Here is a 24,485-nt window from a genome sequence, read left to right on the forward strand (position 1 = left end):
TCTGCTCAAAGGGTTTATTGAAGAATTACCAATATTGCAGCCGATAAAACAGCTAGTCTAAGGAAAAGAAGGGGAAACTCTAGAGGGAATCAGCCGTTCCTCCTCTCTGCTCTTCAGCCACCTGGGCAGAGTAACAGCCAGACCCATTCTCTCCTTCAGAGCCCGTCTAATAAAGAAGTCTGTTGCTAAGGAAACCTTGTTGCTAGGGAAAGAAACTGGGAGGAAAGGGGTTGCTAGGGGCAAAGCGATGCACGGATCCTTTCAAGTCCCAAAGGAATTTCTGGTATTTCCCCTCATGTCGGTTATCGAGTGGGAGAGCAGCAGGAGGCGGCTGGTTCTGCAGAGACCCCAAACAGTCTCCGAAACCTGGCCAGGTGAGGAAAAAACCAGAGCGAGCATCCAGGATCGTTGATGGCAGACATGAGTCCTGCCCTGGCACCTAGGGAGCAGCGTGAGTCCCTGCTTCCTTTTCGCGGGCCGGCCTAGGCCACCTTGCGGCTGGCAGGCTCCCTTCCGCCATCATGCAGGCCCACCAGCTTCTCCGAAGCCTCCCAGAGCTTGCGGCCGACGGCAGGGTCTCGGGCGAGGGGCGAGGGCAGTGCCAGTCTGCAGTCGCTGTCAAAGTACTTCCCAGAGATGCCCTCCACTTCCTCGGACACAGCGCAGTATGTGGTGCTGAAGGAGCCCTGCGTTGGCGACTGGGGAGGAGGCAAAGAAAGAGGGTCAGCCAGCCCCACAACACGGAGTTGTAAAGTTGGAAGGGACCCCCAAAGGTCATCCATCCCAACCCCCTGCAATGCAGGAATCACAGCGGAGGAATCCACTTGAAAGCCTCCAAGGAGAGATGGGCCACCCATTTCCGAGGGAGTCCCTTCAGTCGGAATCTCCTCTCCTGCCGTTTGGAGCCATGGTTTGGGTCCTGCCCTCTGGAGTCACAAAAAACAGGTTTTCTCCATTTTCCTTGGGGAAGCCCTTATTTGGAGAGGACTCTGCACCTTCTCCAGGCTAAACACCCCCAGCTTCTGTTTTGTATGCTAATGGCAGGGAGACAAGACGCCCTGGGTTAGATGTCCTGCAGCAGCCGTTCTCCACCTGTGGGTCCCCAGATGTTGTTGGACTACAACTCCCATCATCCCTGAGCTCCGGCCTTGCTAACTAGGGGTGATGGGAGTTGTAGTTCAACAACATCTGGGGACCCACAGGCTGAGAAAGGCTGTCCTGCAGCAAGAATGGCAGGTGAGAGGCGGGAGAGGGGAATCCTTGCTGCTCAGGGATCCACCTGCAGGCAGGTCACCCTCCCTCCCTAATCTCACCCCGGGGCAACAACATGAAGGGAGGGGCAGAATCAATAATGGATAGGAATAAACTGCCTCTGTTGGAAGACGGGATGCAACTCAGCTTGCAGAAAAGGGGTAGTTAAAGCTCTGGTTTTCCCAGTAGTGATGGATGGAAGTGAGAGCTGGACCATAAAGAAGGCTGATGGCCAAAGAATGGATGCTTTTGAATTCTGGTGCTGGAGGAGACTCTTGAGAGTCCCATGGACTGCAAGAAGAACAAACCTCTCTATTCTGAAGGAAATCAGCTCTGAGCGCTCACTGGAAGGACAGATCCTGAAGCTGAGGTACAAGACTTTGGGAAAGACCCTGGAAGACTCCCTGGAAAAGACCCTGGTGCTGGGAAAGATGGAGGGCACAAGGAGAAGGGGACGGCAGAGGACGAGATGGTGGGACAGTGTTCTCGAAGCTACAAACATGAGTTTGACCAAACTGCGGGAGGCAGTGGAAGACAGGAGGGCCTGGCGTGCTCTGGTCCAGGGGATCACGAAGAGGCGGACAGGACTAAACGACTCAACAACAGAAGGCAGATGGAGGGGGGTGAGGGCTTAGTGTCAGACTAGAACCTGGGAGAGACCTGAGTTCAAATCCCACCTTCACTTGACACTGACTGACCTTGGGAACTGGCGAAGTCTCTGCCCCCGCTGACTTTTGCACTTCTGGTTTCTTCGGCTTTATTTATTGTATTATTATTTTTTTGCTCTTTTATCCCACCTTTTTCTACGAGGAGCTGAAGGTGGTGCGCACGGTTCTTCTCCCCCTCCCCATTCAATCCCCGCAACGACCCTGTGGGGTAGGCTAGACCCTAAGGCTCTGAGAGGCAGCGACTGGCTGCCCCCAAGGACCAGCCTCCGTCCCGTCTCACCTTGAGGAAGAGGATGCCCACGAGATGGAAGAGGAGGCGAACCCACCAGCTGAAGTTCTGCATGATCTCCGTGTGGACCATTCCTGGGCTCAGAGCATTGACGGTCACTCCTGCAAGGGAAGCGGGTCCTCAGTCACCGAGTGCCAGGGCAGGGGGCACGCAGCACCCATCTCTGCCACCCCTGGCTGCCAGCAGGGCAGATCTCTTACTGGATTACAACAGAGTGAGAGATCTTGAGCAGGGGCAACCAGCCTGGGTCCGTGCGCAGCGCAAGAAAAGTCCCTCATTAGAGCAATCCAGAAATGTGAACATTTTGGGCCCCCACCCGCCCACGATACATGGCCCAAGCGTGCTGTTGTGATCCACACGGGAAGAGCCTGCTGGATCCGGCCAAAGGGGGGGGGGCCATCTACACCAGCCTCCCGTTCTCTCAGTGACCATCCAGTTGCCCCAAAGAGAATTAATCATACGTTTCCGAGCACAATTCGAAGTGTTGGTGCTGACCTTGAAAGCCCTAAACGGCCTCGGTCCAGTAGACCTGAAGGAGCGTCTCCACCTCCATCACTCAGCTGGACACTGAGGTCCAGATCCAAGGATCTTCTGGCGGTTCCCTCATTGTGAGAAGTGATGTTACAGGGAACCAGGCAGAGGGCCTTCTTGGTGGTGGCACCCGCCCTGTGGAACACCCTCCCACCAAATGTCAAGGAGATAAATGACTATCGGACTTTTAGAAGACAACTGAAGGCAGCCCTGTTTAGGGAAGCTTTTAATGTTTAATAGGTTATTGTACTTTAGTGTTTTGTTGGAAGCCACCCAGAGTGGCTGGGGAAACCCAGCCGGATGGGCGGGGTATAAATAATAAATTATTATTATTATCATCATCATCATCATCATCATCATCATATAATTTATTATTTATACCCCGCCCAACCGGCTGGGTTTCCCCAGCCACTCTGGGCAGCTCCCAACAGATTAAATACAGAATAAAACATCAGACATTAAAAGCTTCCCTAGGCAGGGCTGCCTTCAGATGTCTTCTAAAAGTCAGATAGCTGCTTATTTCCTTGACATCTGATGGAGGGTGTTCCACAGGGCGGGTGCCACCACCGAGAAGGCCCTCTGCCTGGTTCCCTGTAACCTCACTTCTCACAGGGAGGGAACCACCAGAAGGCCCTTGGAGCTGGACCCCGGTGTCCGGGGTGGAGACGCTCCTTCAAGTCTACAGGGCTGAGGTTGTTTAGTGCTTTCAAGGTCAGCACCAACACTTTGAATTGTGCTTGGGAGTCCACAACCCCCCCACCCTCACGGCATTTTCCAGCAACTGGGGTTCAGAGGCATTTCGGCTTCCAAGTGTGGAGGCTGAGCAGAGCCCTCCTGGCTAGTAACCCTCGAGACCCCCCTCCTCCTCCAAGAATTTGTCCACTCCTCTTTTGAAACCACCCAGGTTGGTGGCGATCCCTGCCTCTTGTGGCAGGGAGTTCCACAGTTTAACTCTGTGCTGCATGAAGGACTTTCATCTCTTCCGGATCTCCCAGCATTCAGCTTCGTTGGACAGCCACAAGTTTCTAGTGTGAAGGGAGAGGGAAGAAAAACCTTTCTCTGTCTTCCTAGCCCATTGGCAGCAGGTGGTGGTGAGGAGAATCCTATCCCACTCACACCCAGAAAGGGCATCGTGCTCCGGGGGCAAAGGGGCGCGTCTGCAACAAAATCTGGGCTTCCATGTCTAGGTGGGCCCACCAAGAGCAGCTCCATGCGCAACCAGCAGCGACTCCGAGCTCTGAGCCACAGGGGAGCTTTGCTGAGCGCTGCCCCAAACTTTTAATGCTAGCTTCCTCTCCATAGTTTTTGCTTTTGTAAAAAAAATGTGACGGGGTGATATGTCACAAGAGCAGACCAGGAATAAAAATTGAATTAAAAGTGTTTTCCCAAACATATCCCACAATGCAAAAGTGATGTTGATGGGATGCTGGAGCTGGGGGTGGGGGAGTCTGCCACCGTTTCGTCGCTGGCAGGCGGGGGCCTCTGAGCTCCCTGGAACTGGTCCATGTCCTGCGGGGGGGACTTCATGGCCAACCGATCCCAGCAGAAAGCGCAGCTCCAAGTCAGCACCGACCAGTGGAGGAATGGGTCATAGTTGTGCCGTGTGATTGAGACCTGGACGGGACCACCCACCTGTCTGGGTGGTCTGCTAAGGTCAGGCCGGATGCCATTGCCCACCTCTGAATTAATTGTGGGGCGGGATGGGGGGCCTTGAAGTCTTTACCTCCTCTGTTGGAAGCCGCAATGCCCTGCGTCCCAGTTGCTGGAAACAGAAGGAGGGGAGAGTGTTGTGTTCGAATCCTGCTTGCGGGTTTCCCATCCTGGGCATCTGCTTGGCCACTGTGAGAGCAGGAGGCTGGACTGGATGGGCACTGGGCCTGATCCAGTAGCCAGACTCGTCTGATGTTCTTACTCAGAAGGTAGTAGGCTCTCCTTCCTTGGGTGCTTTCAAGCAAGGGTTGGGGGGCCATCAAAGAGATGCATTGCAGGGGGTTGGGCTAGATCAGGCACCCCCAACCTTTGGCCCTCCAGATGTTTTGGACTACAATTCCCATCATCCCTGACCACTGGTCCTGTTAGCAAGGGATCATGGGAGTTGTAGGCCAAAACTGTTAGTTTCTGTTCTTCTCACTGTGCAGCTGCGCGGAGTCACAGGACACTGTTTACATTCCAGAGACAGTCCAAATTCTTGGAGTCTCACGGGTAGGAGACGGGATGTGGCGTTAGTGTGGTTCCCTGATTCCTTTGTTCCTTTGTTCAGTTGCTCTCTGCTTTCATAGAGAGATGACGTCTTTTCTGTTCTGCGTAGTTTAGAAATAAAACTCATTAAAATGTAGCCATAAATCTCATCACTTCCGCATGCTGTTTAATGCTCTGCTGGGAGGACGTGCCTTGTAGCCTCATCAAAGGCTTGAGGTCGTCAGTTAATCGTCAGGAGGCGACTCTGAAGGCTCGGGAAGAAAATGAGCTTTATCAGCTTGGCCGAGTGGAGATCCCGACATTTTTGGTTATGGGCCCAGATGACGAACGGCAGAAGAACAGAACGCAGCTTATCTTCTCTGCGTGTCAAGAAGGTATCTGGAGGGCCAAAGGTGGGGGGTGCCTGGACTCTACCATTCTAGGATTCCCACCCACAGGGCAGCCCCTTAAAGGTAAAGGACCCCTGGATGGTTAAGTCCAGTCAAAAGCGACTATGTGGTGTGGCCCTCATCTCTCAGGCCGAGGAAGCCGGCGTTTGTCCACAAACAGCTTTCCGGGTCATGTGGCCAGCAGGACTAAGCCGCTTCTGGCACAACGGAACACAGTGATCGAAACCAGAGCACACGGAAACACCGTTTACTTTCCCGCTGGAGTGGTACCTATTTATCTACTTGCACTGGTGTGCTTTCGAACTGCTAGGTTGGCAGGAGCTGGGACCGAGCAGCAGGAACTCACCCCGTCGCTGGGATTTGAACCACCGACCTTCTGATCGGCAAGTTCTAGGCTCAGAGGTTTAGACCACAGCGCCACCTGCGACCCCTAACCACGAGAGGGAAGGGCGGTGCACTGACCCGTCCCCTGCAGCCTCCGGGCCAGCTCCACCGTGAAGAGGACGTTCATGAGCTTGGTGCTGTTGTAGGCCTTGTTGAAGTTCTTCGGCTGCTCCTTTCCGCTCAGGAACTGGACGTTCGCTTCCCCCGCCTGATGTCTGAAGGAGGAGACGTTGACGATGCGCGAAGGGGCCGAGGCCTTCATGGCGTCTGCGGGGTTTGGGGGACACAAAAAGGGGGCACAAAGGGTGACAGGCTGGTAGGTAGAGAAGAATGGCAGATCAAGGTGATGGATTATGCCAAAATAGCTAAAATGACCGGAAGAATCAGAAATCAGGAAGACTACAATTTTAATAGGGAACGGGGAACATTGATAATTTAACTTAAAAACCACTGTAAACAGTTAAAATCTTTGGTAGGATTGGAATAACACTTGTAGTTTAATGGTGAATTTTGGACGCAGTGGAGAGGTAAAAGATTTGGATTATCATAAAAGATGCAGCAGGAAATGATTAATAACAGGACCCACAAAGGAGGGAAATCCAAGAGATTATTGGGAATATTGTTTTAATGTTGGATGTTGGATATGGGACTGCAAAAGTTAACCTGAAAAACCAAATAAATAATTTTAAAAAAAAACTTTTAAAAAGGGTGATGGGCTGGAGCAAAGACCCTCCTCTACCTACCGGTGAATTGGGAGGGATCGGGGCCGGACTCAGCCCTGCCCCGCAACACCCACTCCTCTCACTGCCCCCCAGCAGCTGCTTCCCCAAGCAGCACCCACTTCCTTAGCGGGGAAGCGTTCCCATAGCTCGGCGGCCGACACCCAAACTTTTTTGGCCCCCCCACTTGATTCCATAAACTGATCCCCAGCAACCCCTTCTCCACCTACAAAAAATAATTATTATTAACATCATCTGAAAATCTGTTTTAGCATTTTAATTGTTTGCCGTTGTAATTTCCCCTCGATTTTCTTGCGTCCTCTTTTCCTAAGCCGCTGTTTTTCTTCTTTTTGCAATCAAGCGGGGAATAGGTTTTATTAAATAAATAAATAGCTTGGAAGAGCACTTGGCACGACCCAATTTTATTGATAACGCAATAAAATTCAAAACACGAACCAATTAATTCCACGCTTATTCGAAATCCAATGAAATCTGCTCCGTTTAATTAATTGAAGCAAACGGAGTCACTTGGTCCAGCAGTGCCAGTTTTTTCAAAGCCTGATACTCCTTTACACCTTTGGCGACCCCCTAGGGAGAACCCCATCCCTCCAGGAGATGATTCCCTGCCCCACTTTGGGAAACACTGCTCTCGATGCCTCCTGAATCCCCACAGATAACCCTGGGGGTCAAGCTATGGGGCTGAGAGGGGGAAGAGATGCGTGGCCTTACCTAGAAGCAAGTTGGTGAGCAGAAAGTGGCCCAAGTAGTTGGTGGCGAATATCAGGCTCAGTCCCTCGGGGGTGATCGTGAACGGCAAACCTGGAGGGAGAGAGAAGATGGGGAGCAGAGTGACAGACAGCCCACCTGTCCAAGCGTATCTGGCACCCTCCAGCCCAAGGTGTTCCTTCTGCTCCCTGAAACGGGCACAAGTGAGGTCCTTGCCAAAAGTCTCCCCTGGGGCAGACACCAGGCAAGGCACTAGCAGAGAGAGAGGCAGTGTGGTGCAATGCTTAGAGTTGGACTAGGACGGGGAGGCCGGAGTTCGAATCTCCACCATTTGACCGTGAAGCTCCCTGGGTGATCTTGTGGGCCAGACACAACCTCTCAGGCTTGTTGTTGTGGGGATGACATGAGGAGGGGGAGAACCAGGGCCGGACTGAGGTTTGATGCGGCCCTCAGCTACTGAAAATAATGGGGCCCTTTATATGTCCAGCTGTCCTTTGTCAGCAACAAATTGTCGCTGTTTTTTGTGTTGACTATACAGTGGTACCTCGGGTTAAGAACTTAATTCGTTCCGGAGGTCTGTTCTTAACCTGAAACTGTTCTTAACCTGAAGCACCACTTTAGCTAATGGGGCCTCCCACTGCTGCCACGTGATTTGTGTTCTCATCCTGAAGCAAAGTTCTTAACCTGAGGTACTATTTCTGGGTTAGCGGAGTCTGTAACCTGAAGCATATGTAACCTGAAGCGTATGTAACCCGAGGTACCACTGTATGCTAAATGGCAGGGGTCAGCAACCTTTTTCAGCAGGGGGCCGGTTCACTGTCCCTCAGACCTTGTGGGGGGCCGGACTATATTTTGAAAAAATATATATGAACGAATTCCTATGCCCCACAAATAACCCAGAGATGCATTTTAAACAAAATCACGCATTCTACTCATGTAAAAACATAGAATCATAGAATCCTAGAGTTGGAGTAGACCACAAGGGCCATCGAGCCCAACCCCCTGCCAAGCAGGAAACACCATCAGAGCACTCCTGACATATGGTTGTCAAGCCTCTGCTTAAAGACCTCCAAAGAAGGAGACTCCACCACACTCCTTGGCAGCAAATTCCACTGTCAAACAGCTCTTACTGTCAGGAAGTTCTTCCTAATGTTTAGGTGGAATCTTCTTTCTGGTAGTTTGGATCCATTGCTCCGTGTCCGCTTCTCTGGAGCAGCAGAAAACAACCTTTCTCCCTCCTCTAGGTGACATCCTTTTATATATTTGAACATGGCTATCATATCACCCCTTAACCTCCTCTTCTCCAGGCTAAACATGCCCAGCTCCCTAAGCCGTTCCTCATAAGGCATCGTTTCCAGGCCTTTGACCATTTTGGTTGCCCTCCTCTGGACACGTTCCAGTTTGTCAGTGTCCTTCTTGAACTGTAGTGCCCAGAACTGGACACAGTACTCCAGGTGAGGTCTGACCAGAGCAGAATACAGTGGCACTATTACTTCCCTTGATCTAGATGCTATACTCCTATTGATGCAGCCCAGAATTGCATTGGCTTTTTTAGCTGCCGCGTCACACTGTTGGCTCATGTCAAGTTTGTGGTCAACCAAGACTCCTAGATCCTTTTCACATGTACTGCTCTCAAGCCAGGTGTCCCCCATCTTGTATTTGTGCCTCTCATTTTTTTTGCCCAAGTGCAATACTTTACATTTCTCCCTGTTAAAATTCATCTTGTTTGTTTTGGCCTAGTTCTTTAATCTGTCAAGGTCATTTTGAAGTGTGATCCTGTCCTCTGGGGTGTTAGCCACCCCTCCCAGTTTGGTGTCATCTGCAGATTTGATCAGGATGCCCTTGAGTCCATCATCCAAGTCGTTGATAAAGATGTTGAATAAGACCAGGCCCAAGACAGAACCCTGTGGCACCCCACTAGTCACTCTTCTCCAGGATGAAGAGGAACCATTGATGAGCACCCTTTGGGTTCGGTCAGTCAGCCAGTTACAAATCCACTGAGTGGTAGCATAGTCAAGACCACATTTTACCAGCTTCTTTACAAGGATATCATGAGGCACCTTGTCAAATGCCTTGCTGAAATCAAGGTAGGCTACATCCCCTGCGTTCCCTTCATCTACCAGGCTTGTAATTCTGTCAAAAAACGAGATCCGGTTAGTCTGACATGACTTATTTTTCAGAAATCCATGCTGACTATTGGTGATCACAGCATTCCTTTCTAGGTGCTCACAGACTGTTTGCTTAATGATCTGCTCCAGAATCTTCCCTGGTATTGATGTCAGACTGACTGGGCGGTAATTATTTGGGTCCTCTCTTTCCCCCTTTTTGAAAATAGGGACAACATTTGCCCTCCTCCAGTCTGCCGGGACTTCGCCTGTTCTCCAGGAATTCTCAAAGATGACTGCCAGTGGTTCTGAGATCACATCTGCCAGTTCTTTTAATACTCTTGGATGCAGTTCATCTGGCCCTGGAGACTTGAATACATCTAAACTAGCCAAGTATTCTTGTACTATCTCCTTAGTTATTCTGGGCTGTGTTTCCTCTGCTGAATCATTTGCTCCAAATTCTTCAGGTCGGGCATTGTTTTCTTTATCGGAGAAGACTGAGGCAAAGAAGGCATTGAGGAGTTCAGCCCTTTCTGTGTCCCCTGTTTGCATTTCACCATCTTCTCCTCTGAGTGACCCCACTGTTTCTTTGTTCTTCCTTTTGCTACGAACATACCCATAAAAGCCTTTTCTGTTGCTTTTAACCTCTCTAGCAAGCCTGAGTTCATTCTGTGCTTTAGCTTTTCTGACTTTGTGTCTACACGTGCTGGCTATTTGTTTGAATTCCTCTTTGGTGGTTTCCCCCCTTTTCCATTTTTTGTACACATCCTTTTTTAATCTTAACTCAGTTAAAAGTTCTTTAGATAGCCACCCTGGCTTCTTTAGGCACCTTCCATGTTTCCGTCTCATTGGTATTGCCTGAAGTTGTGCTTTTAGTATCTCCCTCTTAACAAACTCCCAGCCATCATGAACTCCCTTTCCTTTTAGTATTACTGTCCATGGGATCTCACCCAGCACTTCCCTAAGTTTTATGAAGTCGGCTTTCTTAAAGTCAAGAAATTGAGTCCTAATATGCTTGGCTGCTCCTTTCCGCTGTATAGTAAACTTCAGAAGAACATGATCACTCGCGCCTAATGATCCTTCCACTTCTACCCCACTAACCAGGTCATCAACATTGGTTAGGACCAGATCTAAAATGGCTGTTCCTCTTGTTGCTTCTCCCGCTTTCTGGACAATGAAGTTGTCTGCAAGGCCAGTGAGGAATCTGTTTGACCTTATGCTCTTGGCTGAGTTTGACATCCAACAAATATCCGGGTAATTGAAGTCCCCCATTACTACTATCTCCCTTCCTTTTGCATGCTTGGCCATCTGTTCCAGGAAGGCATCATCTATGTCCTCCGTTTGGCTTGGGGATCTATAGTAAACTCCCACAATGAGGTCACTGTTATTCTTCTTTCCCTTAATTTTGACCCAAATGCTCTCACTTTGGCTTTGAGGTTCTAAATCTTGGATCTCTTCACAGGTATACACATCCCTGACATATAACGCCACTCCTCCTCCTTTCTTGTCTGGTCTGTTTCTCTGAAATAGATTGTATCCCTCCATTATTACATTCCAGTCGTGGGACTTATCCCACCAGGTTTCAGTGATGCCTATTATGTCATATTTAGTTTGCTGTACCAAGAGCTCAAGCTCATCTTGTTTATTTCCCATGCTTTGCGCATTAGTGTACAGACATTGAAGTCCATTTATCATTCCCCCGTGTCTCTTATTTAAGGATTTTTTCCTCCCACCACTAGGTCTGCGTGCTGTTTGCTCCATTTGGTCTATGACATTTGGATGATCATCTTCATCAATTGATAGACTCCTACCTTCAGGAGCACTGTCTCCCTCCCCCACATTAGTCAGTTTAAAGCCCTCCTGATGAGGTTTCTGAGATTTTTGGCAAAAACATTCCTCCCAACCGTTGTGAGGTGCAGCCCATCGCTTGCCAGAAGTCCATCTTCAAGAAACTGCAGTCCGTGATCTAAGAATCCAAACCGTTCCTGTTTACACCATTTGCGAAGCCAGCTGTTCACTTCCACTATTTTCCCCTCTCTCCCTGGGCCACGTCGTTCAACTGGGAGGACAGATGAGATCACAATTTGTGCATTTAATTGCTTCAATTTCCTGCCCAGAGCCTCGTAGTCTCTTTTGATCTTCTGGAGGCTATTGCTCGCAGTGTCATTGGTTCCCACATGAACCAAGAGGAAGGGGTATTTGTCAGTGGGTTTTATGATTCCTTGCAGTCGTTCAGTTACATCTTGGATCTTAGCCCCGGGGAGACAGCACACTTCCCGAGACATCTTGTCAGGCCCACAGATCACTGCTTCTGTTCCCCTCAGTAGGGAATCCCCTATCACCACTACACGCCTCCTCTTAGGTTTGGTCGGGGTTCTTCCGTGAGCTGTCCGTTCCAAGGTCGCCTGCACATTCCCTGAGGACTGACTTTGCTGCTCGTCTTCATATACCTGATCGACTGTAATGAGGGAGAGATCCTCAAATGGAGTCTGCTCTTCGTCTTCCATGCTAGGGGAGAGGACCTCAAAGTGATTGTGTATTTCTAAACAATCAGAGCGAACCCTGGGCCTCCTACTTCTTTGAGTCACGTTTCTCCATATATCTGGCTCCTGTGTTGGTGAACTAGCCTCCTTCTCAGGGGAGTCCCCTGTCTCCTCCTTGGTGGAGACGGTGTGCTCTGTTGCTTCCAAGAAGAGCCTACATGCTGATTCCCAGACTGTCCACAGGCCGGATTGAGGTGGTGATTGGTCCGGATCCGGCCCACGGGCCTTAGGTTGCCTACCCCTGATATATGGTAATTTATGGACCTAATTGGTCCATACACAACACAAACAAAACAAAACAACTGTTGCTGTCTGTAGGTTTTCTTTTATTTGTTTTTTATCTTATATTTTGGAAATGTACATCCAAGTGTTATTTCCTTTAATTTTTGGGGGGTCCTCAAGAGACTGGGGCCCTAAGCTAGAGCTTGTTTAGCTTATGCGTAAATCCGGCACTGGAGAACGAGGGACGCTGCCTGGAGCTCCTGGGAGAAGGCAGTGAGACAGGAAAGGAAACAGCAACACCAGGAGAGTTTTGCTGCTGCTGGATCAAGCCAGGCAGGGGCCCGGGAGCCCAGCGAACCTCTTCGCGATGCTTTTACAGGGGTCACCGCAGGAGTCTTTTGGGCAGCACCTGAAAGAGCAAAGAATGGATCTCCGCAGAAGCCAGCTTTGGTGCTCCAGAGAATCCACCTTCTTGTCTTTCAGGCGCAGCAAGACGCTTCGCTGTTGTTTTGTGCCGTTTGCAAGAGCTGCTGCCGCCGAGGGATGCTCCGCGGAGGATGACAGGTGAGGTGCGCAGGGGACAGCTGCCCTCCCGTGCTTGTACCAGAGGGCTGCTTGTCCACACTTGCCTTGGTGGACCAGCCCTAAGAAGAGGAGGAGCCTCAGGCTGGAAGAAAATCCCAACAGGAGACTCCCTCAATGTCAGAGTGGCAAATTAAATTTTGCGAATATATTGAACTAGCCAAGATGACAGCGTCGAATAGAATGCAATCAAAACAAAAATTAAGAAAGGAATGGAAATGGGTTGAAGAATATATTGCACAAAATTACTTCAAGAGAAATTTCTGGATAAGTACTGATTGAGTTCATTAAGCTAAGATGCAATGATTTTAAGATAGAGGATTGCTAAACGTGATGAAGAATTATGAACACAATGTTAGAGTTTTAAGGTAGCCAGAAGGATATCATGCATGTGGGTGAAGGAAGTCACATTGGGATTTGGGTAAATGATGAGTTGGGTATAGGGTTAGATGTGGGGAATCCGTATATACAATAATATAATATATGTCATGTATAGTGCTGAAATTGTACGGTAACTACCATGTAATATATATATAACAGGAGATCCCAAGAGGTGCCTTTGCTTAGGGGCTGGGGCGCCCTGCTGCGCTGTGGGTGCCTCCCGGGTTTCCAGAATCGGGGCCAATCACACTTTGGTGCAGGCAGCACAGTCCTGCAGTCCTAGCCCCCAGGTCTGTGGCTTCCTAGAGGCCCCCTGGAGAGGGTCCGCAGGCGAGCAGGGCTCCGACCCAGCCCCTCCTCTTTCTCCAGCGCCTGGGGGCTCCTTCCGCCGCCCGCCCAGCCCTGCCACTTACCTGTGGTCCCGGCGTTGTTGACCAGGATGTGCAGCTGCCCCTCTTCCTCCAGGAACTGCCGGGCGAAGTTCCTCACCGACGCCATGGAGCTGGTGTCCAGGATGCGCAGGTGGACGTCGGGGTTCCCCGTGGCCCTGCGGATCTCCTCCACGGCTGCCGCCCCTCTCTCTCGGTTGCGGCAGGCCAGGATGGTCCGGGCATTCCTGCGCGCCAGCTCCAGAGCCACGCACTTGCCAATCCCTGCAGCAGAGCCGGGGGGGGGCGAGTCAAGTACCAGAACCCCTCTTCGTGGGTCTTGGTGGGGGTCTTGGCGGGGGTGGCTCTCCCCCTGGCCCTGACCTGCTTCCCTATTGCTCTGGAACCCAACCCGACCCAGCTGGCAGCAGCAGGAGCAACCAGCCTCGTCATTTTGCGCAGATCCTGCTCACCTGCCCCAGGGGAGTGGGGGTTCCCTGGGAAAGCCCCCAGGGGTCGGTGGGTCTGGCTGTCAGCCAGAAGGTCTTTGGTCTGAGCCCATCCAGGGACGGCTGTGGGCAGGATTCTGGCACTGCGGGGGCTGGACTAGACAGAGGACCCTCGGAGTCCCTTTTAACTCCGCAGCGCTATGAAGTCCGAAGGCATCAGCCGCAGGCCAGCTCTTGCCACACACACCCCAGACCCATTGTTTCAGGGGGGCAGGAGGAAGGAGGGCCCACGCAGCAATCCACGCAGGGCTAAATCAGAAGACGCTGCTGGATCCGGCCAAAGGGAACCCACCCAGTGCTGCGTCCAGTTCTCACCCTGGCCACTGGCCAGCCAGGTGCCATATTATGGGAAACCTGTAAATAGGATTGGAGCAACAGAGCCCCTTCCCCTCCTGGGGTCTCCAACAACCAATACTGTACTCAGAAGCTCTGCTCCCTTCAGCAGCCCTCGATAGCCTTCTCTTCCTCCTCCAGGCATTTTATTCTATTTTATTATTGCATTTTCTACATATCTATTTATTTATTTAAACTTATTCATTTATTTAATTTTGTTTGTTTGAAATAATTTTAATTTGGTTTTACTTGCATTACAAGTATAACATTATAACAATACGAACATCCATCTTTACAGATTCCTCCGAATCTCTGGACTTCCCACCTTCCCCTCCTCCCTGGGTCCGCCAGGCATTTTGAAGCCTTCTAGGCTGGGTGTCAGGGCTGCTTCCTGCTGCGAGAGCGAGTTACGCACATAGTTCAGCCATCGCTGGATTTGTCCTGCTGCAACATTCCCTCTCTCTTTCGCACACACACAATTGCACAGTGCCCAATGGAAGAACCGCAGCTAGATCATACCCGACAGGTGTCCCTCCAGCCTCTGCTTCAGTTAATCCTGAAGTCCCACATGCACGGTGTTATAATAATACTGTATTAGGGTGCGCGTACTTTAAGTGCCAAGGAAAATGCATGTCCACGCAGACATAACCCACAAGTTCTGAACCAGTAAGAAACATCCGAAACACGCAACAACTGTGTGTCGAGATTTCCACATTGCGGGCGCTTGGACTATATGAAATTCGGGGGTCCCTTCCAGTTCTATGATTAATGACCCTCTAGAATCTTGTGCTGAGATTCCTGCCTTGCAGGAGGTTGGAATAAATGATTCTTGGCAGTTCCTTCCAATTCTGCAATTCTACTATTCTAGGATTCTGTTTTCCGAAGCGCTCGATGGGACCTTAATCCCTTTGCGCAGCCCCGATAAGCAGGTAAAATCTACCGGGTTGGGGGTCTGGGTCTGGGGAGGGGTCAAGGCTTAAGCCCCCTGGCCCCTCAGGCCCAGCACATCCTGCGGACTCACCACTGTTGGCTCCAGTGACCACGGCGGTTTTGCCACGCAGGTCCACAGGACAAGCCGCAGGTCTCCACGCTGCCCTCCTTGCCCAGAGCACCACGGACAGGACCAGGGTGCAAGGCACCCAGAGAGGGTGCCAACAGAGGGCGAGCAGCTCCATGGGGCCCCGCGCGTCTCTCAGAGACAGAGCAAGTTCTGCCGCCCGGCAGCCGTTCCCTGCAGCTACTCTTCCCCGGGGCGCTCCGGCCAGACGCTCCGCTCCGTCGCCTGCAAAGAAAGGGAGTTGCCAAGGTGTGCCAGCGCTGCTATTCCGGGGCAGAGTTCTGGTTTAATGAACAGCCAGCTTTTCCACTGGGCAGGGAGCCAGCAGCGGGTGGGTGCGGGTGTTGGGTTACCTTGGGAAATCCAGCCAGATAGGTGGGATATAAATAATAATAAATTATTATTATTATTATTAGGTGTTACCTTAGGACAGAAAAGGGAACGGAGAGCTTCCCCCGTCAGCGAAAATTCCCCTTTCCCCATAAAGCTCGGTATTAATATCCTTGGCCACATTGCGGCAACAAGAAGTGTTTTCGGCATTGCTCTAGTTTCGAAATTTTTATTGAAATAATATAGTCTTTTATTGCGGGTACTCCTTGCGCCTCTGGGAGGTTCAGCTATAGGTTTCTCTATTTTATCTACCTTCTATATTCGCGTGGTGTCCTTCATCAAAAGATCGCAGGGCAGTGCGCAATATCGAAACAAAAAATGAGAGCGCAACATGCTTAACGAAACGAAAATAATGCAATCACCCTCCGCCCGCAAACACGTTTTGAAAGACACGTATCTTGCAAACCATGTGCACCACGTGCCACTTGCCCCCTCTTTTCTCTCGACGCCACCTCCGCCTCCCTGTCTGTGTGGTTCTTTAGTCCTTTAGTCATGTCCGCCTCTTCGTGACCCCCTGGACCAGAGCACGCCAGGCCCTCCTGTCTCCCACTGCCTCCCGCAGTTTGGTCAAACTCATGCTGGTAGCTTCGAGAACACTGTCCCACCATCTCGTCCTCCGTCGTCCCCTTCTCCTTGTGCCCTCCATCTTTCCCAACATCAGGGTCTTTTCCAGGGAGTCTTCTCTTCTCCTGAGGTGGCCAAAGTATTGGAGCCTCAGCTTCACGATCTGTCCTTCCAGTGAGCACTCAGGGCTGATTTGCTTCAGAATGGAGAGGTCAAAGCACATAAAGCATTTAAAAACCACATTGTCAGGAAAGCGCTATTTAATGTTTGGTTAAGATATAAGGATTTGTTAGAAAACAAAACCCCAAGGTGGCTGTCACCAATGGAAGCGAAAGCCTTGAAAAAGGTCAATATGGAGGTCAAATGGCCGAAATATTGGGAAATTTTGGAACAAGATGGAGATAGACTGAAATTGCAGAGTTTTGAAAAATTCGAAAACAAAGTGCGAGACTGGCTTCATTATTTTCAGATAATGGAGGCATTTAAATTGGACAAGAAAATTGGCTTCCAGGTTGAAAGATCAAAATTAGAAACTGAACTGTTAGAACCCAAAACTAAGAATTTGTCAAGAATGTATAACTTGCTGCTGAAATGGAATACTCAGGACGAAACGGTAAAATCAGCTATGATTAAATGGGCACAGGACATTGGACATAACATCATGTTTGTTGACTGGGAACAGTTGTGGACCACAGGTATGAAATTTACGGCATGTAATGCCTTAAGAGAGAATATTATGAAAATGATATACAGGTGGTACATAACCCCAGTCAAGCTTGCAAAAATCTATCATTTGCCCAATAATAAATGTTGGAAATGTAAAGAAACTGAAGGTACATTTTTTCACCTTTGGTGGACGTGCCCAAAGATTAAGGCTTTCTGGGAAATGATATATAATAAATTGAAAAAGGTATTCAAATATACCTTCCCCAAGAAACCAGAGGCCTTTCTCCTGGGCATGGTCGGCCAAATGGTGATAAAAAAGGATAGAACTTTCTTTATGTATGCAACAACAGCAGCAAGAATACTCATCGCAAAGTACTGGAAGACACAAGAACTTCCCACACTGGAGGAATGGCAGATGAAACTGATGGACTATATGGAACTGGCAGAAATGACTGGTAGAATCCGTGACCAGGGAGAAGAGTCAGTGGAAGAAGATTGGAAGAAATTCAAAGATTATCTACAGAAACACTGTAAAATTAAAGAATGTTAGAGTGATGTTGGATTGAAAATAAGTGGTTTCCAGCTGTACAGGATTTAAAGCTATAGATAGACTAAGATTAAGGATTAGGATTAAAGAAATTTAAGGAAATGGAAATTTGGCTTTTAAGAGGCAAAATTTTAATGTTATATTATATTAAGATTAAAGATTGGGATTAAAAAAGAGGGTATGAAATTGCTGAGTAAACAATTTGAATTGGAATACAAAAGAGGGAGGTATGAGGAAGTCCAGAAAATAAGTAAATTTAAAGATGGAAATGAAAAGGTGATATTGTTTTTAATTGTTCTATTTTCTTTTTTGTCTTTTGTTTTTCTTGTTTCTTTTTTCCCTTTTGAATTATGTATTGTGTATTTTTGAATTGTGTATTTCTTTTTTATGTTTTATGTTTAATCTTTTATTGAAACTTTAATAAATATCATTTAAAAAAAAAACAACAGAATGGAGAGGTTGGATCTTCTTGCAGTCCATGGGACTCTCAAGAGTCTCCTCCAGCACCAGAATTCAAAAGCATCCATTCTTTGGCCATCAGCCTTCTTTATGGTCCAGCTCTCACTTCCATACATCACTACTGGGTAAACCATATCTGGACAGCCCGATTTATTAACATAGGAGCAAATGAAGAGCCAGGCTGCAGGATCAGGCCAATGTTGGAAGGGACCACGAGGGTCATCTATAGAGGCCAACCCCCTGCAAGGCAGGAATCTTTTGCTCAGCTTGGAGCTTGAACCCAACAACTCTGAGATGGAGTCTCCTGCTCTTTCAGCCTCTGCCTCGGATGGTCTGGCCACTTCTGGGCGTCCCACGAACAATCCTGGCTTGTTGCTGGGCGCCGCCTCTGCCTCCAGGGGGCAAAACACACCCGCAGCCTGGCAAGTCCTCCCCTCACAGAGAAGGTTTCGCTGGGCATCGGGAACCAATGCCCAATTTTCACCCGTTTTGAGCCCGGGTTGTTAATGCTCAGGAAGTCTTTATTTTCGCCTAGAGGTGGGGCGGGCCGGATCAGCGCCCCCAGCCCAGGCAGGCGTAGCATTCTGAGAAACAGCCTTTTGAGAGAAGGCAGGGGATTTCAGCATCACTCGACTTTTCTTTTTAAGAAAAGTCTTTTCTTTCTTTCTTTCTTTCTTTCTTTCTTTCTTTCTTTCTTTCTTTCTTTCTTAAAAAAAGTCTATCTTTTTAAATAGAGGAATGTGTGTTTGCACATGGTGGGGGTTTGGTGGAGCTGGAGTGGAGTCAAACAGCATCCTGAAATTTTATATATATATGTATTTGTGTGTGTGTGTGTGTGTATAATATTTCTGCAATGCACACGGTTGGACTGGATGAGCCTTGGGACCCCTCCAACTATACAATTCTATGATTCCAATCTGGACATTATGGCATGGTTTGTCCCTGCAGATCATGAGATCAGTGTAGGCAGCATAACTTGAGAGAGACACCCACACCCCCCTTAACAAACTATCTCCATCCCGATACTTGGAATTGGTACGGTCAGCAAACTTGACCGCCTCGCTGCCCACCCCCAGCTCTAGAAAATAAAGTACCAGTAACTTCTAGGAAATAGGACAAATGAGATACTGCATATGGACCACACTGGGAGTTTGCTAAGGGTGCTGGGAATTGCAGCTCAGGGACAGGTAAACTACAGTTCTTTAAAGCTTTCACTTGTATGGTGAATTGGCAGGCTGCAAGGAATTTGCATAGGATGAAAGTTAAACCTGAGAAACCAATTAAGACTGGTAATAAATAGTATGTAAAGGGAAAGCAAAACACAAAAGGACAAGATGTCCTTCCAGCCCATCTAGTAAAATGCAACTGGTAGTAGTAGAATTCTTATTTACAAATTCAAGGCAGAAGAGTTGTGTAGCCTTCAGATGGGCAAAGGGGAGCACAGAGCAGGAGGAGGAGGACCCTCTCAATAAGAGCCCCCCCCCCCCCGCAAGGAACTAACCCTGCAAGGAACTAACCCTGGCTCACCCTGCACCTTTTATCCACGTGGAATTGGACGGGGGCTGCTGCACCTTCCCCATTTCTTGCATGAATCTTATGGGTTAACCCACATAAGACAGAAGCCTTTATCTCTCTGGGAATTGCAAGGGAGTCGCTGAACTCCTTGCTTCCTTGGCCTGGCAAGACCTTAGTCCTGGCTTGCACAACGTATTTCCCCTTTGCTCCTGCCTCCATGGCTCCTTCCCCGCTGCACATATCAGGGCCTCAGCAGGCAGAAGAAACGGAGAGCAGGCAGGCACCTTCCCTGTCCTTTTAAGCCGCCTGCGAAAAACGTTTTTCTTTTTAGACAACCTGACCCAGATATCTAGAATGCGTGTTTATATATATATATATCACTGGTTTTCAATTTTTTACCATTAATTTTATTGCTTTTTTTGGTATATAATTTTTGTTAAATTTTTTACAATTTAGAATATTCATTTAACATCCTTAAGATGTCGAAGACTTCCTTTCTTCTCTTTCTATGGCTCATTTTACATACTATAAATCCCTGCATATTTTACAAAAACTATACCAGTTTTCCATTATTACATCCAGCAAAACTTATTTACACTGTTGAATTTATCTTAATGCCATCAGTGTTGTCAGCTGTCCACATTTATTTCCCATATATTCAATAAACATTTTCCACTCTTCTCTAAACGTGTGTTCTTCTAGTTCTCTTATTCTATATGTTAAGTCTGCGAGTTGTGCATACTCTGTCAACTTCACCTGCCATTCTTCTTTGGTTGGGAGTCGGACCTCACTCGTTTTCCATTTTGTAGCTAACAAAACACGGGCCACAGTTGTTGTGTACATAAATCATCTTTTTTGACACCTGGGAATTTCAGTTTGAATTATCCCCAACAGAAAGGACTCCGTTTTGGGCGGGAAAGTACTTTTAAACATTTTTTTCAATTCATTACGTATAATTTTCCCAAACTCTTTCACCCTTTTACAAGCCTACCACATATGAAAGAATGTTCCATTACCTCTTTACACTTCCAGCACTTATCTGATTCAGTATTAAGCAACTTAGCAAGCCTACTTGGAGTTAAATACCATCTGTAAATAATTTTCAGGTAGTTCTCCTTCAAAGAATAACATGCTGTAACTTTCAAGTCACTTTTCCAGAGTTTTTCCCAGAGGTTAAAATCTATATGGTGTCCTCTATCTATTGTCCAGTGTGTCACTGAGGCTTTAACAAGCTCAACTTTTGTTTCCCAGTCTAATAACAAATTATACATCTTGGACAAAGGTTTCTCTTTGTTTTGTAGAAGTTACTTTTCAAATTGTGAGCTTTGGACTGAAAAACCATTTTTTTTCTATCTAATTTATTTATTTATTTTTTATAAATGTTTATTAGGGTTTAAAATACAAATAGATATAATAAACAATATAACATATGTCTTAACATAGTTTCACATCTTCTTTGGACTCCCTCACATCTCCCACTCCCACTTTCATCGTGATAACTTTTTGTCAGCAATTTATCATCTTGTTTGCATTCTTATGTCCCATCTGTTTATTTATAATCTTATAGTTCTCAAAAAAGTTTATATTTTCTCAGTCTCACTTGTCATCCTGATCATCTAATTTAGTGGTGCTCAATTATTTATGATCTAGCATCCTGCTTAACATTCACTCAAATTACAATATTTTTGTAGATAAGTCTTGAATTTCTTCCAGTCCTCCTCCATCTTCTCTTCTCCCAGGTCACGGATTCTGCCAGTCATCTCGGCCAGTTCCATATAGTCCATCAGTTGCATCTGCCATTCTTCCAGTGTGGGTAGATCTTGAGTTTTCCAGTACTTTGCAAGAAGTATCCTTGCTGCTGTTGTTGCATACATAAAAAATGTCCGGTCCTTCTTTACCACCCCTTGGCCGACAATACCCAAAAGAAAGGCCTCTGGTTTCTTTGTGAAGGTATACTTAAATACCTTTTTCAGTTCATTATAAATCATTTCCCAGAACGCCTTCACTTTAGGGCAGGTCCACCAGAGGTGGAAGAATGTTCCTTCACTCTCTTTACATTTCCAACACTTATTATCAGACAGGTGGTATATTTTTGCAAGTTTGACTGGGGTCATATACCATCTATATATCATTTTCATTACTTTTTCTTTCAAAGCATTGCATGCAGTAAAGTTCAACCCAGTACTCCACAGCCTTTCCCAGTCCTCAAACATGATATTATACCCAATGTCCTGCGCCCACCTTATCATAGCCGATTTAACCATTTCATCTTGTGTATTCCATTTTAACAGCAAGTTATACATCCTTGAAAGTACCTTAGTCTTTGGTTCTAACAGTTTTTTTTTCTATCTAATTTAAACGTTACATGTAACTGATGGTATTGTAATCAATCCATAACATTGCTCCTTACGTTCTCCGTTGATTTCAGTTTGGTTTTCCCCCCACCCTGTAATATACATCAATTCCCTGTAAGTTGCCCACTGTCTATCCATATTAACTCTCTTAAAAGTAATCGCCTTGATAGGAGATAGCCATAAAGGTGTTTTCCTTTCCAGATGATTTTTACATTTCCCCCAAACTCTATACATATTCTTCTTAAGAATATGGTTCATAAAACTTTTATAAATTTTCGCCTTCCCCTACCAAAGCCATGTATGCCAGCCAAATTTTAGGTCATGACCTTCTAAGTCCAGGATGTCTGCATTATCCAATGTGACCCATTCTTTTAACCAACACAAACAGGCTGCCTCATAATACATTTGCAGGTCTGGTAAGGCAAAGCCTCCTCTTTCCTTTATATCTATCATAATTTTATGTTTAATTCTTGGCTTTCCCCCCACCAGATAAATTTAGAAATATCCGTCTTCCATTCTTTGAAGCAGAATGAAAAATTAAGAACTGGAATTGATTGGAATAAAAACAGCATCCTGGGCAACAGATTCATTTTAATAGCTGATGGGGTCTGCTGGACCTTTCCAATTAGAGACCTTTATCTCTCTGGGAATTTCAAGGGAGTGGCTGGGCTCCTTGCTTCATCAGCAAAGCACCCTAATATGATCTAAGTCTTGGCTTGCCAAATCATGGAATATTTTCCCTTTGCTCCTGCCTCCATGCCTCCTTCCCTTCTGCACATATCAGGGCCTTAGCAGACAGAAGAAACGGAGAGCAGGCAGGCACCTTCCCTGTCCTTTTAAGCCGCCTGCGAAAAACATTATTCTTTTTAGAAAACCTGACCCAGATATCTAGAATGCTGGTTTCTTTTTTTGTTTATTTAAATTATTGCTGGTTTTCATTTTTTGCATGTTTTAAGCAGCCATTTTTTTACCATTAATTTTATTGTTTTTAAACCACTCAGTTTTCTTTTTCTTTTTACAATCAAATGGTGTATAAATTTTATGAAACAAATCAATCAATAAGAATCCCAATCGGCTGACGCAGAAATGACACGAAGATGGTTCAGCTGATCCACCCTGACTCCCCTGCCCTGCTTCAAATTCACCACCGTGGAAGAAAACCAATCCTTCTCGCTATGATTACGGGAAAGGAGGCAGCCGGTGGTTCGCGGACCACTTCTGACACCAAAAATGTGGAAGAAAAACCAACCTTTGTGATGCAGTTAGGGGAAAGGTCTGCCCAGGACCGTTTCTCAAGACAAGGCCATTGAGTTGGAGAAATTCCCACCAGCAGGACTCTCTTCTGAACCGACTGACCAATTGAGCCGACAGGTTTTTACAGCGATCACAAAGTTGGCCCAGCCCAGCTAAGGGATCACAAGGAATGAGCTTTGCAAGAAAAGCTGAAATCACCTTTGACATTCTGCACTTCCTTCATTCTTCGTTCTTCTCTTGCACCTTCTAGGAGAGACGTGGCCAAACAGGCTCAAGCTGGTAAAGGTAAAGGGACCCCTGACCATTAGGTCCAGTTGTGGCCGACTCTGGGGTTGCGGCGCTCATCTCGCTTTATTGGCCGAGGGAGCCAGCATACAGCTTCCGGGTCATGTGGCCAGCATGACTAAGCCGCTTCTGGCGAACCAGAGCAGCGCATGGAAACGCCGTTTACCTTCCTGCCGGAGTGGCACCTATTTATCTACTTGCACTTTGATGTGCTTTCGAACTGCTAGATTGGCAGGAGCAGGGACCGAGCAACGGGAGCTCACCCCGTCATGGGGATTCGAACTGCCGACCTTCTGATTGGCAAGTCCTAGGCTCTGTGGTTTAACCCATAGCGCCAACCTTGCGCTTAATCACCATCACGGGTCTCGTGCGAGGTGGGAGATGGAGGAAGATTCTCTTCCTTCCTCATACTCCATCCCATTCATGAGGTGAGGCTTCTCTCCTACAATACGGACACCCACGATGGATCAGAACCTGCTGCAATCTGATGGGCCAGTTCTTAAGGGACAAAGCTCTGAATGGGGGGTGGTCCATGGGGTGCCCTCCAGAGCTCCCATCAGCTCAACCCGGCAGCCCCTAGTTTATCTCCTGCACAAATGGCTTCTTCTCAACTCAAAGGCACAGTGAACAAGCCACCTGCCCTCAATGAATGAAGGAGGATTCATGAGCGGCCCCCGTGAAGGAGCTTTCACCCCAGGCAGCCAGCCAGCACCCCCTCCTCTCCCCAAAAGCTCTGTTCCTGCCCTCTGTGCCTCAAGGGAGGAGCCACCCCACTGGCTAGGAAAGCTCTCGGCTGAAACCCAGCTGGGCCTGCTTGTGTCTTGGGGTCCCCCCTTCCCCCCTCGCCTCGATCTGTGGAGGCAACCAGGGCGGAAGGATAGCTCTGGGGCTCCAGGAACAGCACTGGTGCCTCTGAGCACATGCAAAGTATTTCTCTCTGCAAAGTAGCCCCCGGGGCACACCTGGGACTGGAGGCAGGGCTTCTGGGCCAGAGCATAAGGTTTCCAGGCAGGCCTGGGCCCCAGAGCCACTCCCTTTTGCAATTTAAACACACAACGGTCTGCTGGGGGGGGGGGTGTGGATTTGGCTGCTACCCGGAGAACCTGCAGCAGCCAACAATTATTTATTAAATTTATATGCCACCCTCCATCCAAAGGCCAGTTTGCAACGGAAAACCACAAAGTGCGGAACAAAA

The 24,485-nt window shown here is 48.0% G+C and overlaps 1 protein-coding gene across 1 annotated transcript; it reads right to left on the bottom strand.

Annotated features, from left to right (window-relative positions):
* On the bottom strand, positions 1 to 15,501 carry LOC308485332 (retinol dehydrogenase 11-like). Its single transcript, XM_081021076.1, has 6 exons — positions 15,221 to 15,501; positions 13,403 to 13,642; positions 7,160 to 7,249; positions 5,790 to 5,978; positions 2,200 to 2,309; positions 1 to 698 (listed from the first exon to the last, which is right to left on the bottom strand). Exons 1-6 carry the CDS (start codon positions 15,372 to 15,374, stop codon positions 483 to 485), a joined length of 999 nt encoding a protein of 332 aa, XP_080877202.1. The 5' UTR covers positions 15,375 to 15,501; the 3' UTR covers positions 1 to 482.
* Between the last annotated feature and the right edge of the window lie 8,984 nt (positions 15,502 to 24,485).

Source organism: Podarcis pityusensis (genome assembly GCF_964106645.2).
Source record: "Podarcis pityusensis genome assembly, chromosome: 9".
In the NCBI taxonomy this organism is placed as follows: domain Eukaryota; kingdom Metazoa; phylum Chordata; class Lepidosauria; order Squamata; family Lacertidae; genus Podarcis; species Podarcis pityusensis.

Excerpts from the sequence above, each read along its gene's own strand:
- LOC308485332 (XM_081021076.1), bottom strand. The coding sequence starts at position 15,374 with ATGGAGCTGCTCGCCCTCTGTTGGCACCCTCTCTGGGTGCCTTGCACC. Across the intron at positions 7,250-13,402 it reads CAACAACGCCGGGACCACAG|GTTTGCCGTTCACGATCACC; the intron begins GTAAGTGGCAGG and ends CTCTCCCTCCAG. Across the intron at positions 5,979-7,159 it reads GCTCACCAACTTGCTTCTAG|ACGCCATGAAGGCCTCGGCC; the intron begins GTAAGGCCACGC and ends CAAACCCCGCAG.